The sequence below is a fragment of the Heptranchias perlo genome, unplaced genomic scaffold (genome assembly GCF_035084215.1).
Source record: "Heptranchias perlo isolate sHepPer1 unplaced genomic scaffold, sHepPer1.hap1 HAP1_SCAFFOLD_465, whole genome shotgun sequence".
Lineage (NCBI taxonomy): Eukaryota > Metazoa > Chordata > Chondrichthyes > Hexanchiformes > Hexanchidae > Heptranchias > Heptranchias perlo.
The window spans coordinates 58,925-73,840 of record NW_027139479.1 but is presented as its reverse complement, the minus strand read 5'-3'; the positions used below and the strand labels follow the sequence as shown (position 1 = coordinate 73,840).

Sequence of the window (14,916 nt, the reverse complement as noted above, 5' to 3'; positions counted from 1 at the left end):
TCCATTTGCCACTGTTCCGCCCATCTGACCAACCCATCTATATCGTCCTGCAGACTGAGGCTATCCTCCTCGCTATTTACCACCCTACCAATTTTTGTATCATCAGCGAACTTACTGATCATACCTTTTACATTCATATCCAAGTCATTAATGTAGACCACAAACAGCAAGGGACCCAGCACCGATCCCTGTGGTACCCCACTGGCCACAAGCTGCCAGTCACAAAAACAACCTTCGACCATCACCCTCTGCCTTCTGCCACTAAGCCAGTTTTGTATCCAAAGTGCCAAGGCACCCTGGATTCCATGGGCTCGTACCTTCTTGACCAGTCTCCTGTGGGGGACTTTATCGAAGGCCTTACTGAAATCCATGTATACCACATCCACTGCGTTACCCTCATCCACACGCCTAGTCACCCCCTCAAAAAATTCAATCAAATTAGTCAGACATGATCTTCCCTTGACAAAGCCATGTTGACTATCCCTGATTAATCCTTGCTTCTCCAAGTGGAGACTAATTTTGTCCTTCAGAATTTTTTCCAATAATTTTCCTACCACTGATGTTAGGCTCACTGGCCTGTAGTTCCCCGGTTTTTCCCTACTCCCCTTCTTGAATAATGGTACTACATTAGCGGTTCTCCAGTCCTCTGGCACATCCCCTGTGGCCAGAGAGGTTCTGAATATATGTGTCAGAGCCCCCGCAATCTCCTCCTTTGCCTCACACAGTAGCCTGGGATACATTTCGTCCGGGCCTGGGGATTTATCCATTTTTAGGCCTGCTAAAACCGCCAATACCTCCTCCCGCTCGATGTTAATATGTTCGAGTATATCACAGTCCCCCTGCCGTATTTCTATGTCTACATCGTCCTTCTCCATAGTGAAAACAGATGCAAAAAATTCATTTAGAACCCCTCCTACATCTGCCGACTCTACACACAGATTGCCATTTTTGTCCCTAATGGGCCCTATTTTTTCCCTAGTCATCCTCTTACCCTTAATATACTTATAAAACATCTTAGGATTTTCCTTTATTTTGCTCGCCAGTGTCATTTCATGGCCCCTCCTTGATCTCCTAATTTCTTTGGACATCCACTGGTTTTAACTTTTTACCATTTAGAAAGTACCCTGTTCTATCCTTTTTTGATCCAAAGTGGATGACCTCACATTTGCCTACATTGAATTCCATTTGCCACAGTTTTGCCCATTCACCTAATCTATCAATATCGCTTTGTAATTTTATGTTTTCATCGACACTGCTTACAATGCCACCAATCTTTGTGTCATCGGCAAACTTAGATATGAGACTTTCTATGCCTTCATCTAAGTCGTTAATAAATATTGTGAATAATTGAGGCCCCAAGACAGATCCCTGCGGGACTCCACTAGTCACATCCTGCCAATGTGAGTACCTACCCATTATCCCTACTCTCTGTCGCCTTTCACTCAGCCAACTTCCTAACCAAGTCCGTACTTTTCCCTCGATTCCATGGGCTTCTATCTTAGCTAACAGTCTCTTATGTGGGACCTTATCAAATGCCTTCTGGAAGTCCATATAAATAACATCCATTGACATTCCCCGTCCACTATTTTAGTCACCTCTTCAAAAAATTCAATCAGGTTTGTCAGGCACGACCTACCTTTCACAAATCCATGCTGGCTCTCTCTGATTAACTGAAAATTCTCGAGGTGTTCAGTCACCCTATCCTTAATTATAGACTCCAGCATTTTCCCCACAACAGATGTTAGGCTAACTGGTCTATAATTCCCTGGTTTCTCTCTCCTTTCTTAAAAGCGGAGTGACATGTGCAATTTTCCAATCTAGAGGGACAGTTCCTGAACCTATTGCTACATTATTGAACGTATTGGTTTTGATATCCCTTGCAAGTTTCTTTTCATACTCTCTTTTTGTAGCTCTTACTATCTGTTTTGTGACCCTTTGATGATCTTTGTATCTTTCACATTCGCCAGGTTCTGTGCCATTTTTTGCCTTTTTGTATGCCCATTCCTTATGTCTTATACTGTCTCTTACCGCTTTTGTTGTCCACGGCTGTTTTTTTTGGCAAGTAGAGTTCTTGCCCCTCAGGGGTATAAACCGATTCTGTTTCACGTCAAATGTTTCTTTAAACATTTCCCACTGATCATCAGTCGTTTTACCCATTAACAGATTTGCCCAGTTTACTGAGGACAGTCTCTGTCTCATCCCATTGAAGTCGGCCTTACCCAAGTCTAGAATCTTAGCAGCTGATTCGCTTTTTTCCCTTTCAAACACTACATTGAACTCGATCATGGTATGATCGCTATTGGATAGATGTTCACGCACCTACTGAGCCCTGTGGTTAACTCACTGGCGTCTGCTTAATCTTCACTAACTGGACACTGTGAGCACCTACACTGTGCCATCCTGCAGGAACTCCGGACTAGTACTCACCATGGATAAGAGACGCTGAGCCCGAGAGCCGAGGAGAGGCACAGCACTCCTAACAGCAGCTTCATTCTCACTCCAGCAGACCTGTGTGTGGACTGTGTGGTGTACTCCAGTCTGGGGCTTATATATACCCACTTTACACAGTCTCTTTCAAAAACAAACATGCAAAGGATCAGCCTGGTGGAGCAGAGAGGTCAGAGTCAGAACAAACAGCCCCTGGCTCACAGTCCTTTTCAAAAGGCGTTTCATAAAGTGCCACGTAATAGACTTATTTGCAAAATTTAAGCCCATGGGATTAAAGGGACAGTGGCAGCATGGATTCAAAATTGTCTAAGGGACAGAAAGCAGAGAGTAGTGGTGAACGGTTGTTTTTCAGACTGGAGGGAAGTATATAGTGGTGTTCCCCAGGGGTCAGTATTAGGGCCACTGCTCTTTTTGATATATATTAATGACCTGGACTTGGGTATAGAGGGTATAATTTCAAAGTTTGCAGATGACACAAAACTCGGAAATGTTGTAAACAATGTGGAGGATAGGAACAGACTTCAGGAGGATATAGACAGACTGGTGAAATGGGCAGACACATGGCAAATTAAATTTAACACAGAGAAGTGTGAAGTGATACATTTTGGTAGGAAGAATGAGGAGAGGCAATATAAACTAAATGGTACAATTTTAAAGGGGGTGCAGAAACAGAGAGACCTGGGGGTACACATGCACAAATCTTTGAAGGTGGCAGGACAAGTTGAGAAGGCAGTTAAAAAGCATATGGGATCCTGGGCTTTATTAATCGAGGCATAGAGTGCAAAAGGAAGGAAGTTATGCTAAACCTTTATGAAACACGGGTTAGGCCTCAGCTGGAGTATTGTGTTCAATTCTGGGCACCGCACTTTAGGAAGGATGTCAAGGCCTCAGAGAGGGTGGGGTTGTTCTCCTTGGAACAGAGAAGGTTAAGGGGTTAATTTCACCCCTGCACTTTCTATGCTGCTCTCGGCTTTCTGTAGTATTGAGTTCTCAGTGTCTGATATAAGCAGACGGAAAGCAGAGAGTAATGGTGAACGGTTGTTTTTCCGAGTTTTGTGTCATCTGCAAACTTTGAAATTATACCCTCTATACCCAAGTCCAGGTCATTAATATATATCAAAAAGAGCAGTGGTCCTAATACTGACCCCTGGGGAACACCACTGTAAACTTCCCTCCAGTCTGAAAAACAACCGTTCACCACTACTCTCTGCTTTCTGTCTGCTTATGTCAGACACCGAGAACTCAATACTACAGAAAGCCTAGAGGAGTATAGAAAGTGCAGCGGTGAAATTAAAAAGGAAATTAGGAAAGCAAAGAGAGGGCATGAAAAAAATATTGGCAAGTAAAATTAAGGAAAACCCAAAGATGTTTTATAAATACATAAAGAGCAAGAGGATAACTCAGGAAAGATTAGGGCCTATTAGAGACCAAAAAGGTAAACTGTCTGTGGAGGCGGAAGATGTGGGTGTGGTTCTTAATGAATACTTTGCATCTGTCTTCACAAAAGAGAGGGACGATACAGAGATTGTAGTTAAGGAGGAGGAGTGTGAAATATTGGATGGGATAAACATATTGAGAGAGGAAGTATTAAGGGGATTAGCATCTTTGAAAGTGGATAAATCACCAGGCCCGGATGAAATGTATCCCAGGCTATTAAAAGAAGTCAGGAACGAAATAGCGGAGGCTCTGACCATCATTTCCCATCCTCCCTGGATACAGGCATGGTGTCGGAGGATTGGAGGACTGCTAACATTGTACCATTGTTTAAAGAGGGAGCAAGGGATAGACCGAGTAATTACAGGCCAGTCAGTCTAACCTCGGTGGTGGGCAAATTATTGGAATCAATTCTGAGGGACAGGATAAACCGTCATTTAGAAAGGCACGGAGTAATCAAGGACAGTCAGCATGGATTTGTTAAGGGAAGATCGTGTCTAGGAACATAGGAACAGGAGTAGGCCATTCAGCCCCTCGTGCCTGCTCCGCCATTTGATAAGATCATGGCTGATCTGTGATCGAACTCCATATACCTGCCTTTGGCCCATATCCCTTAATACCTTTGGTTGCCAAAAAGCTATCTATCTCACATTTAAATTTAGCAATTGAGCTAGTATCAATTGCCATTTGCGGAAGAGAGTTCCAAACTTCTACCACCCTTTGTGTGTAGAAATGTTTTCTAATCTCACTCCTGAAAGGTCTGGCTCTAATTTTTAGACTGTGCCCCCTACTCCTAGAATCCCCAACCAGCGGAAATAGTTTCTCTCTATCTGTTCCCCTTAATATCTTATAAACTTCGATCAGATCACCCCTTAACCTTCGAAACTCCAGAGAATACAACCCCAATTTGTGTAATCTCTCCTCGTAACTTAACCCTTGAAGTCCGGGTGTCATTCTAGTAAACCTACGCTGTACTCCCTCCAAGGCCAATATGTCCTTCCGAAGGTGCGGTGCCCAGAACTGCTCACGGTACTCCAGGTGCGGTCTAACCAGGGTTTTGTATAGCTGCAGCATAACTTCTGCCCCCTTGTACTCCAGTCCTCTAGATATAAAGGCCAGCATTCCATTAGCCTTATTGATTATTTTCTGCACCTGTTCATGACACTTCAATGATCGATGTACCTGAACCCCTAAGTCCCTTTGGACATCCACTGTTTTTAACTTTTTACCATTTAGAAAGTACCCTGTTCTATCTTTTCTTGATCCAAAGTGGATGACTTCACATTTGTCTACATTGAACTAACTTAATTGAATTTTTTGAGCAGGTAACAAGGAGGGTCGATGAGGGTAGTGCGTTTGATGTAGTGTACATGGATTTTAGCAAGGCTTTTGATAAGGTTCCACATGGCAGACTGGTCAAAAAAGTACAAGCCCATGGGATCCAAGGGAAAGTGGCAAGTTGGATCCAAAATTGGCTCAATGGCAGGAAATAAAGGGTAATGGTCGATGGGTGTTTTTGTGACTGGAAGGCTGTTTCCAGTGGGGTGCCGCAAGGCTCAGTACGAGGTCCCTTGCTTTTTGTGATATAAATGATTTGGACTTAAATGTAGGGGGCATGATTAAGAAGTTTGCAGATGATACAAAAATTGGCCGCGTGGTTGATAGTGAGGAGGAAAGCTGTAGACTGCAGGAAGATATCAATGGACTGGTCAGGTGGGCAGAAAAGTGGCAAATGGAATTCAATCCAGAGAAGTGTGAGGTAATGTATTTGGGGAGGGCAAACAAGGCAAGGGAATACACAATAAATAGGATATTGAGAGGTGTAGAGGAAGTGAGGGACCTTGGAGTGCATGTCCACAGATCCCTGAAGGTAGCAGGACAGGTAGATAAGGTGGTTAAGGCAGCATACGGGATACTTTCCTTTATTAGCCGAGGCATAGAATATAAGAGCAGGGATGTTATGCTGGAACTGTATAAAACACTGGTTAGGCCACAGCTTGAGTACTGGGTACAGTTCTGGTCACCACATTACAGGAAGGATGTAATTGCACCAGAGAGGGTACAGAGGAGATTTACGAGGATGTTGCCAGGGCTGGAGAATTTTAGCTATGAGGAAAGATTGGATAGGCTGGGGTTGTTCTCTTTGGAAAGAGGAGGCTGAGGGGAGATTTAATTGAGGTATAAAATTATGAAGGGCCCAGATAGAGTGGATAGGGAGGACCTATTTCCATTAGAAGAGAGGTCAATAGCCAGGGTGTGGAGATGCTGGTGATGGACTGGGGTGGACAAATGTAAGGAATCTTACAACACCAGGTTATAGTCCAACAGTTTTATTTGAAAATCACAAGCTTTCGGAGGCTTTCTCCAGGGGGCATAGATTTAAAGTGATTGGTAGAAAGATTAGAGGGTTGATGAGGAGAATTTTTTTTATGCAGTGAGTTGTTCTGATCTGGAATGCGCTGCCTGAAAGGGCGGTGAAAGCAGATTCAATAATAACTTTCAAAAGGGAATTGGATAAATACTTGAAAAAGAAAGATTTCCAGGGCAATGGGGAAAGAGCAGGGGAGTGGGACTAATCGGATAGCTCTTTCACAGAGCACGATGGGCCGAACGGCCTCCTTCCGCAATCTATGATTAAATGGTCACACAGATTACTTTTTAACCAGACATTGTGTGACTCAGGAACTGTTGAAATCCAGACCAAGGCTTGCCAAGAAAACAAGGCCACACTATTGACACTACACTGCCATTACACGGCTCCTCAAACAATGCACAGACAGTGGATAATTAAAGGGACAGCATCAAAATCCCAGGGAGGGTGGGGAGTTGGAATAGAGTCCAAATCATTTTCCACAATAATGTCATAGAAATATAGAAACATTAGGAACAAGAGGAGGCCATTCAGCCCCTCAAGCCTGTTCCACCATTCAATGAGAGCATAGCAGATCTGTACCTCAACTCCATTTACCCGCCTTTGCTCCATATCCCTTGTCATCTCATGTCATACAACATCATGTCATACAATGTCATCTCATGTCATACAACATCATGTCATACAATGTCATCTCATGTCATACAACATCATGTCATACAATGTCATCTCATGTCATACAACGTCATGTCATGTCATATAAGATCGTGTCATGTCATACAATGATTTATCGTGTGCAAATGACACGATGGTGGTTTAGTGATGGGATCGTCCGTTCCCACATCAACCATTTGTAGGAATAAACGGGTCTTTTTCCGGGTGGCAGGCAGTGACTAGTGGGGTACCGCAGGGATCAGTGCTTGGGCCCCAGCTATTCACAATATATATCAATGATTTGGATGAGGGAACTGAATGTAACATTTCCAAGTTTGCAGACGACACAAAGCTGGGGTGGAATGTGAGCTGTGAGGAGGATGCAAAGAGGCTCCAATGTGATTTAGACAAGTTGGGTGAGTGGGCAAGAACATGGCAGATGCAGTATAACGTGGATAAATGTGAGGTTATCCACTTTGGTTGTAAAAACAGAAAGGCAGATTATTATCTGAATGGTGATAGATTGGGAAAAGGGGAGGTGCAACGAGACCTGGGTGTCCTTGTACACCAGTCACTGAAAGCGAGCATTCAGGTACAGCAAGCAGTTAGGAAGGCGAATGGTATGTTGGCCTTCATTGCAAGAGGATTTGAGTACAGGAGCAGGGATGTCTTACTGCAGTTATACAGGGCCTTGGTGAGACCACATCTGGAGTATTGTGTGCAGTTTTGGTCTCCTTATCTGAGGAAGGATGTCCTTGCCATGGAGGGAGTGCAACAAAGGTTTACCAGACTGATTCCTGGGATGGCAGGACTGACGTATGAGGAGAGATTGGGTCGACTCGGCCTATATTCACTGGAGTTTAGAAGAATGAGAGGTGATCTGATCGAAGTTTATAAGATATTAAGGGGAACGGATAGGGTGGATAGAGAGAAACTATTTCCGCTGGTTGGGGATTCTAGGAGTAGGGGGCACAGTCTAAAAATTAGAGCCAGACCTTCCAGGAGTGAGATTAGAAAACATTTCTACACACAAAGGGTGGTAGAAGTTTGGAACTCTCTTCCGCAAACGGCAATTGATACTAGCTCAATTGCTAAATTTAAATCTGAGATAGATAGCTTTTTGGCAACTAAAGGTATTAAGGGATATGGGCCAAAGGCAGGTATATGGAGTTAGATCACAGATCAGCCATGATCTTATCAAATGGCGGAGCAGGCACGAGGGGCTGAATGGCCTACTCCTGTTCCTATGTTCCTATCTTATCGAAACATATAAAATTCTAACAGGACTAGACAGACTAGATGCAGGGAGGATGTTCCCGATGGCTGGGGAGTCCAGAACCAGGGGTCACAGTCTCAGGATACGGGGTATGCCATTTAGAACCGAGATGAGGAGAAATTTCTTCACTCAGAGGGTGGTGAACCTGTACTGACCGCTCTGACAGTGCAGCGCTCCCTCAGTACTGCAACGGGATCTTGATAAATTGGGCCAGTGGGCCGATGAATGGCAGATGGAGTTTCATTTAGATAAATGTGAGGTGATGCATTTTGGTAGATCGAATCGGGCCAGGACCTACTCCGTTAATGGTAGGGCGTTGGGGAGAGTTATAGAACAAAGAGATCTAGGAGTACAGATTCATAGCTCCTTGAAAGTGGAGTCACAGGTGGATAGGGTGGTGAAGAAGGCATTCGGCATGCTTGGTTTCATTGGTCAGAACATTGAATGCAGGAGTTGGGATGTCTTGTTGAAGTTGCACAGGGCATTGGTGAGGCCACACTTGGAATACTGTGTACAGTTCTGGTCACCCTATTATAGAAAGGATATTATTAAACTAGAAAGAGTGCAGAAAAGATTTACTAGGATGCTACCGGGACTTGATGGTTTGACATATAGGGAGAGGTTGGATAGACTGAGACTTTTTTCCCTGGAGAGTAGGAGGTTTAGGGGTGATCTTATAGAAGTCTATAAAATAATGAGGGGCATAGATAAGGTAGATAGTCAAAATCTTTTCCCAAAGGTAGGGGACATAGATTTAAGGTGAGAGGGGAGAGATACAAAAGGGTCCGGAGGGGCAATTTTTTCACTCAAAGGGTGGTGAGTGTCTGGAACGAGCTGCCAGAGGCAGTAGTAGAGGCGGGTACAATTTTGTCTTTTAAAAAGCATTTGGACAGTGACATGGGTAAGATGGGTATAGAGGGATATGGGCCAAGTGCAGGCAATTGGGCGACATGGACATGTTGGGCCGAAGGGCCTGTTTCCATGTTGTAACTTCTATGATTCTATGACCCTCCGACAGTGCGGCGCTCCCTCAGTACTGACCCTCCGACAGTGCAGCACTCCCTCAGTACTGACCCTCTGACAGTGCGGCGCTCCCTCAGTACTGACCCTCTGACAGTGCAGTGCTCCCTCAGTACTGACCCTCTGACAGTGCAGCGCTCCCTCAGTACTGACCCTCCGACAGTGCAGTGCTCCCTCAGTACTGACCCTCTGACAGTGCAGCGCTCCCTCAGTACTGACCCTCCGACAGTGCAGCGCTCCCTCAGTACTGACCCTCCGACAGTGCAGCGCTCCCTCAGTACTGACCCTCCGACAGTGCAGCGCTCCCTCAGTACTGACCCTCCGACAGTGCAGCGCTCCCTCAGTACTGACCCTCCGACAGTGCAGCGCTCCCTCAGTACTGACCCTCCGACAGTGCAGCGCTCCCTCAGTACTGACCCTCCGACAGTGCAGCGCTCCCTCAGTACTGACCCTCCGACAGTGCAGCGCTCCCTCAGTACTGCATCGTTAATAGACAGTAAATTGTTTACTGGTGTGTCAGGACCAAGAAACTGGCCTCCAACCAGCCCGGGGTCCAGTCACTCTCCCGCCAGCTTATAATGGTGCAGAGTTTTAAGAATCAGTTCTCCCCAGGTCTCTCCCTCCCATTCTCTGCTGGCTCTCGCTGCGGTTTGGGCTCCACAGGTACCAGGTACCCTGGTCTTCATGTGTGAGCCCAGTCAGTGAGTGTTGCTGGGCTATTGAACCATGATGGAAGCACCACAACTGAGTCCAATCCTCTCCTCTCCTCCTCCAATGGTCACATTTTCCAGCATGAAAATAGGAAGCTCTCCCTTCCTAACCCGGGGCACTGAGGCCAACCCTGGAGTGCTCTGGTATCCTGGTTTGGAACAACACAGGCCGGGTGGGCCTTACCTGCTCTGTGAGGGGCTCAGTCCCATCCCGGGGGAGATCAGCTTGGGGCTATAGTCCTGGTGTTAGATTAGTAGGCGGACACCGACACAGTCACCCTACACCCTGTGAAGCTCCACACAGTCACAACCTTTCATCCCCTTCTCTGTCTCCTTAAACCCAAGGGGCTGGGGCTCACTCATTCTTAGCTTCTACTCTCCTCTCCTACAGATCCATCACCCCAACAGGGGGCAGAAGAGGAGGTGGAGGAAGAGGAGGTGGAGGAAGAGGAGGTGGAGGAAGGTAATGATCATGAGAAGGTGGAGAAGGTTGAGGAGGAGAATAATGATGAAGGAGGAGGGGGGAAGGTTGAGCAGGAAGGAGAGAAGAAATTCTTCCTCATCAAACATGACGATGACAAAAACAAGGAAGATGATGGTGATGAAGAGGAAGAGGAAGTCGAGCCCATCCGTGGCTGCCTGAAATGCGCCTGTGCCTCAAAGGTTGGGTGAGGTTGTTACCTTCATAGTGAGCAGTGTGGGCAATGTGGGCAGTGTGGGCAATGTGGGCAGTGTGGGCACTGTCAGGAGTGTGGACAGTGTGGACAGAGTGGGCAGAGTGGGCAGTGTGGGCAATGTGGGCAGTGTGGGGAGTGTGGGGAGTGTGGGCAGTGTGGACAGTGTGGGCAATGTGGGGAGTGTGGGGAGTGTGGGCAGTGTGGGCAGTGTGGGGATTGTGGGCAGTGTGGGCAGTGTGGGGAGTGTGGGGAGTGTGGGGAGTGTGGGCAGTGTGGGGAGTGTGGGCAGTGTGGGGAGTGTGGGCAGTGTGGGCAGTGTGGGGAGTGTGGGCAGTGTGGGGAGTGTGGGGAGTGTGGGCAGTGTGGGGAGTGTGGGGAGTGTGGGCAGTGTGGGCAGTGTGGGGAGTGTGGGGAGTGTGGGCAGTGTGGGGAGTGTGGGGATTGTGGGCAGTGTGGGCAGTGTGGGCAGTGTGGGCAGTGTGGGCAGTGTGGGCAGTGTGGGGATTGTGGGCAGTGTGGGCAGTGTGGGGATTGTGGGGATTGTGGACAGTGTGGACAGTGTGGACAGTGTGGGGAGTGTGGGCAGTGTGGGCAGTGTGGGGAGTGTGGGGAGTGTGGGCAGTGTGGGGAGTGTGGGCAGTGTGGGCAGTGTGGGGAGTGTGGGGAGTGTGGGGAGTGTGGGCAGTGTGGGGATTGTGGGGATTGTGGACAGTGTGGACAGTGTGGGGATTGTGGGGACTGTGGACAGTGTGGACAGTGTGGGCAGTGTGGGGAGTGTGGGCAGTGTGGGCAGTGTGGGCAGTGTGGGCAGTGTGGGGATTGTGGGCAGTGTGGGCAGTGTGGGGATTGTGGGGATTGTGGACAGTGTGGGCAGTGTGGACAGTGTGGGGAGTGTGGGCAGTGTGGGGAGTGTGGGCAGTGTGGGGAGTGTGGGCAGTGTGGGGAGTGTGGGCAGTGTGGGGAGTGTGGGGAGTGTGGGCAGTGTGGGCAGTGTAGGGAGTGTGGGCAGTGTGGGCAGTGTGGGCAGTGTGGACAGTGTGGGGAGTGTGGGCAGTGTGGGGAGTGTGGGCAGTGTGGGGAGTGTGGGCAGTGTGGGGAGTGTGGGCAGTGTGGGGAGTGTGGGCAGTGTGGGGAGTGTGGGGAGTGTGGGGAGTGTGGACAGTGTGGGCAGTGTGGGGATTGTGGGCAGTGTGGGCAGTGTGGGCAGTGTGGGCAGTGTGGGCAGTGTGGGGAGTGTGGGCAGTGTGGGCAGTGTGGGCAGTGTGGGGAGTGTGGGGAGTGTGGGCAGTGTGGGGAGTGTGGGCAGTGTGGGGAGTGTGGGGAGTGTGGACAGTGTGGGGAGTGTGGGCAGTGTGGGGAGTGTGGGCAGTGTGGGCAGTGTGGGGATTGTGGGCAGTGTGGGGAGTGTGGGGAGTGTGGGCAGTGTGGGCAGTGTGGGGAGTGTGGGGAGTGTGGGCAGTGTGGGCAGTGTGGGCAGTGTGGGCAGTGTGGACAGTGTGGGCAGTGTGGGGATTGTGGGGATTGTGGACAGTGTGGGCAGTGTGGGCAGTGTGGGGATTGTGGACAGTGTGGGCAGTGTGGGCAGTGTGGGCAGTGTGGGCAGTGTGGGCAGGGTGGGGAGTGTGGGCAGTGTGGGCAGTGTGGGCAGTGTGGGGATTGTGGACAGTGTGGGGAGTGTGGGGAGTGTGGGCAGTGTGGGGAGTGTGGACAGTGTGGGCAGTGTGGGCAGTGTGGGGAGTGTGGGCAGTGTGGGCAGTGTGGGGAGTGTGGGGATTGTGGACAGTGTGGGCAGTGTGGGGAGTGTGGGCAGTGTGGGCAGTGTGGGCAGTGTGGGCAGTGTGGGCAGTGTGGGGAGTGTGGGCAGTGTGGGCAGTGTGGGGAGTGTGGGGATTGTGGACAGTGTGGGCAGTGTGGGGAGTGTGGGCAGTGTGGGCAGTGTGGGGAGTGTGGGCAGTGTGGGGAGTGTGGGGAGTGTGGGCAGTGTGGGCAGTGTGGGCAGTGTGGGGAGTGTGGGGAGTGTGGGCAGTGTGGGGAGTGTGGGGAGTGTGGGGAGTGTGGGCAGTGTGGGCAGTGTGGGCAGTGTGGGGAGTGTGGGGAGTGTGGGGAGTGTGGGCAGTGTGGGGAGCGTGGGGAGTGTGGGGAGTGTGGGCAGTGTGGGGAGTGTGGGCAGTGTGGGGAGTGTGGGGAGTGTGGGCAGTGTGGGGAGTGTGGGCAGTGTGGGCAGTGTGGGGAGTGTGGGCAGTGTGGGGAGTGTGGGGAGTGTGGGCAGTGTGGGGAGTGTGGGCAGTGTGGGCAGTGTGGGCAGTGTGGGGATTGTGGGCAGTGTGGACAGTGTGGGGATTGTGGGGATTGTGGACAGTGTGGACAGTGTGGGCAGTGTGGGCAGTGTGGGCAGTGTGGGCAGTGTGGGCAGTGTGGGCAGTGTGGGGATTGTGGGCAGTGTGGGCAGTGTGGGGATTGTGGGGATTGTGGACAGTGTGGACAGTGTGGACAGTGTGGGCAGTGTGGGCAGTGTGGGGAGTGTGGGGAGTGTGGGGATTGTGGACAGTGTGGGCAGTGTGGGCAGTGTGGGCAGTGTGGGGAGTGTGGGGATTGTGGACAGTGTGGGCAGTGTGGGCAGTGTGGGGAGTGTGGGGAGTGTGGGCAGTGTGGGCAGTGTGGGGATTGTGGGGATTGTGGACAGTGTGGACAGTGTGGGCAGTGTGGGGAGTGTGGGGAGTGTGGGGATTGTGGACAGTGTGGGCAGTGTGGGCAGTGTGGGGAGTGTGGGGATTGTGGACAGTGTGGGCAGTGTGGGGAGTGTGGACAGTGTGGGCAGTGTGGGCAGTGTGGGCAGTGTGGGGAGTGTGGGCAGTGTGGGCAGTGTGGGGAGTGTGGGGAGTGTGGACAGTGTGGGCAGTGTGGGGAGTGTGGGCAGTGTGGGCAGTGTGGGGAGTGTGGGGAGTGTGGGCAGTGTGGGGAGTGTGGGGAGTGTGGGCAGTGTGGGGAGTGAGGACAGTGTGGGCAGTGTGGGGAGTGTGGGGAGTGTGGGCAGTGTGGGGAGTGTGGGCAGTGTGGGCAGTGTGGACAGTGTGGACAGTGTGGGGAGTGTGGACAGTGTGGACAGTGTGGACAGTGTGGACAGTGTGGGCAGTGTGGGCAGTGTGGGCAGTGTGGACAGTGTGGGGAGTGTGGGCAGTGTGGGCAGTGTGGGGAGTGTGGGGAGTGTGGGGAGTGTGGGCAGTGTGGGGAGTGTGGACAGTGTGGACAGTGTGGGGAGTGTGGGCAGTGTGGGGAGTGTGGACAGTGTGGGCAGTGTGGGCAGTGTGTGCAGTGTGGGGAGTGTGGGCAGTGTGGGGAGTGTGGACAGTGTGGGGAGTGTGGACAGTGTGGGGAGTGTGGGCAGTGTGGGCAGTGTGGACAGTGTGGGCAGTGTGGGGAGTGTGGACAGTGTGGGGAGTGTGGGCAGTGTGGGCAGTGTGGGGAGTGTGGGCAGTGTGGGGAGTGTGGACAGTGTGGGGAGTGTGGGCAGTGTGGGGAGTGTGGACAGTGTGGGGAGTGTGGGCAGTGTGGGCAGTGTGGACAGTGTGGGGAGTGTGGGCAGTGTGGGCAGTGTGGACAGTGTGGGCAGTGTGGGCAGTGTGGGCAGTGTGGACAGTGTGGGCAGTGTGGGCAGTGTGTGCAGTGTGGGGAGTGTGGGCAGTGTGGGGAGTGTGGACAGTGTGGGGAGTGTGGGCAGTGTGGGGAGTGTGGACAGTGTGGGGAGTGTGGACAGTGTGGGGAGTGTGGACAGTGTGGACAGTGTGGGGAGTGTGGGCAGTGTGGGGAGTGTGGACAGTGTGGGCAGTGTGGGGAGTGTGGGCAGTGTGGGCAGTGTGGGCAGTGTGGGCAGTGTGGGGAGTGTGGGCAGTGTGGGCAGTGTGGGGAGTGTGGGGAGTGTGGACAGTGTGGGGAGTGTGGACAGTGTGGGGAGTGTGGGCAGTGTGGGCAGTGTGGGGAGTGTGGGGAGTGTGGACAGTGTGGGGAGTGTGGGCAGTGTGGGCAGTGTGGGGAGTGTGGGGAGTGTGGACAGTGTGGGGAGTGTGGACAGTGTGGGGAGTGTGGGCAGTGTGGGCAGTGTGGGGAGTGTGGGGAGTGTGGACAGTGTGGGGAGTGTGGGCAGTGTAGGCAGTGTGGGGAGTGTGGGCAGTGTGGGGAGTGTGGGCAGTGTGGGCAGTGTGGGGAGTGTGGACAGTGTGGGGAGTGTGGACAGTGTGGGGAGTGTGGGGAGTGTGGACAGTGTGGGGAGTGTGGGCAGTGTGGGCAGTGTGGGGAGTGTGGGCAGTGTGGGGAGTGTGGGGAGTGTGG

At 51.0% G+C, this 14,916-nt stretch overlaps 1 protein-coding gene across 1 annotated transcript in view; it reads right to left on the bottom strand.

Moving 5' to 3' along the window:
• The window catches only part of hpxb (hemopexin b), a 32,689-nt gene extending 30,148 nt beyond the window's left edge, over positions 1-2,541 (bottom strand). Inside the window, exon 1 of the mRNA XM_067979421.1 lies at positions 2,428-2,541. Within this exon, the coding sequence (XP_067835522.1) occupies positions 2,428-2,492 (65 nt within the window). The 5' untranslated portion in view covers positions 2,493-2,541. The remainder of the gene's footprint in view (positions 1-2,427) is intronic.
• Positions 2,542-14,916: the final 12,375 nt, after the last annotated feature.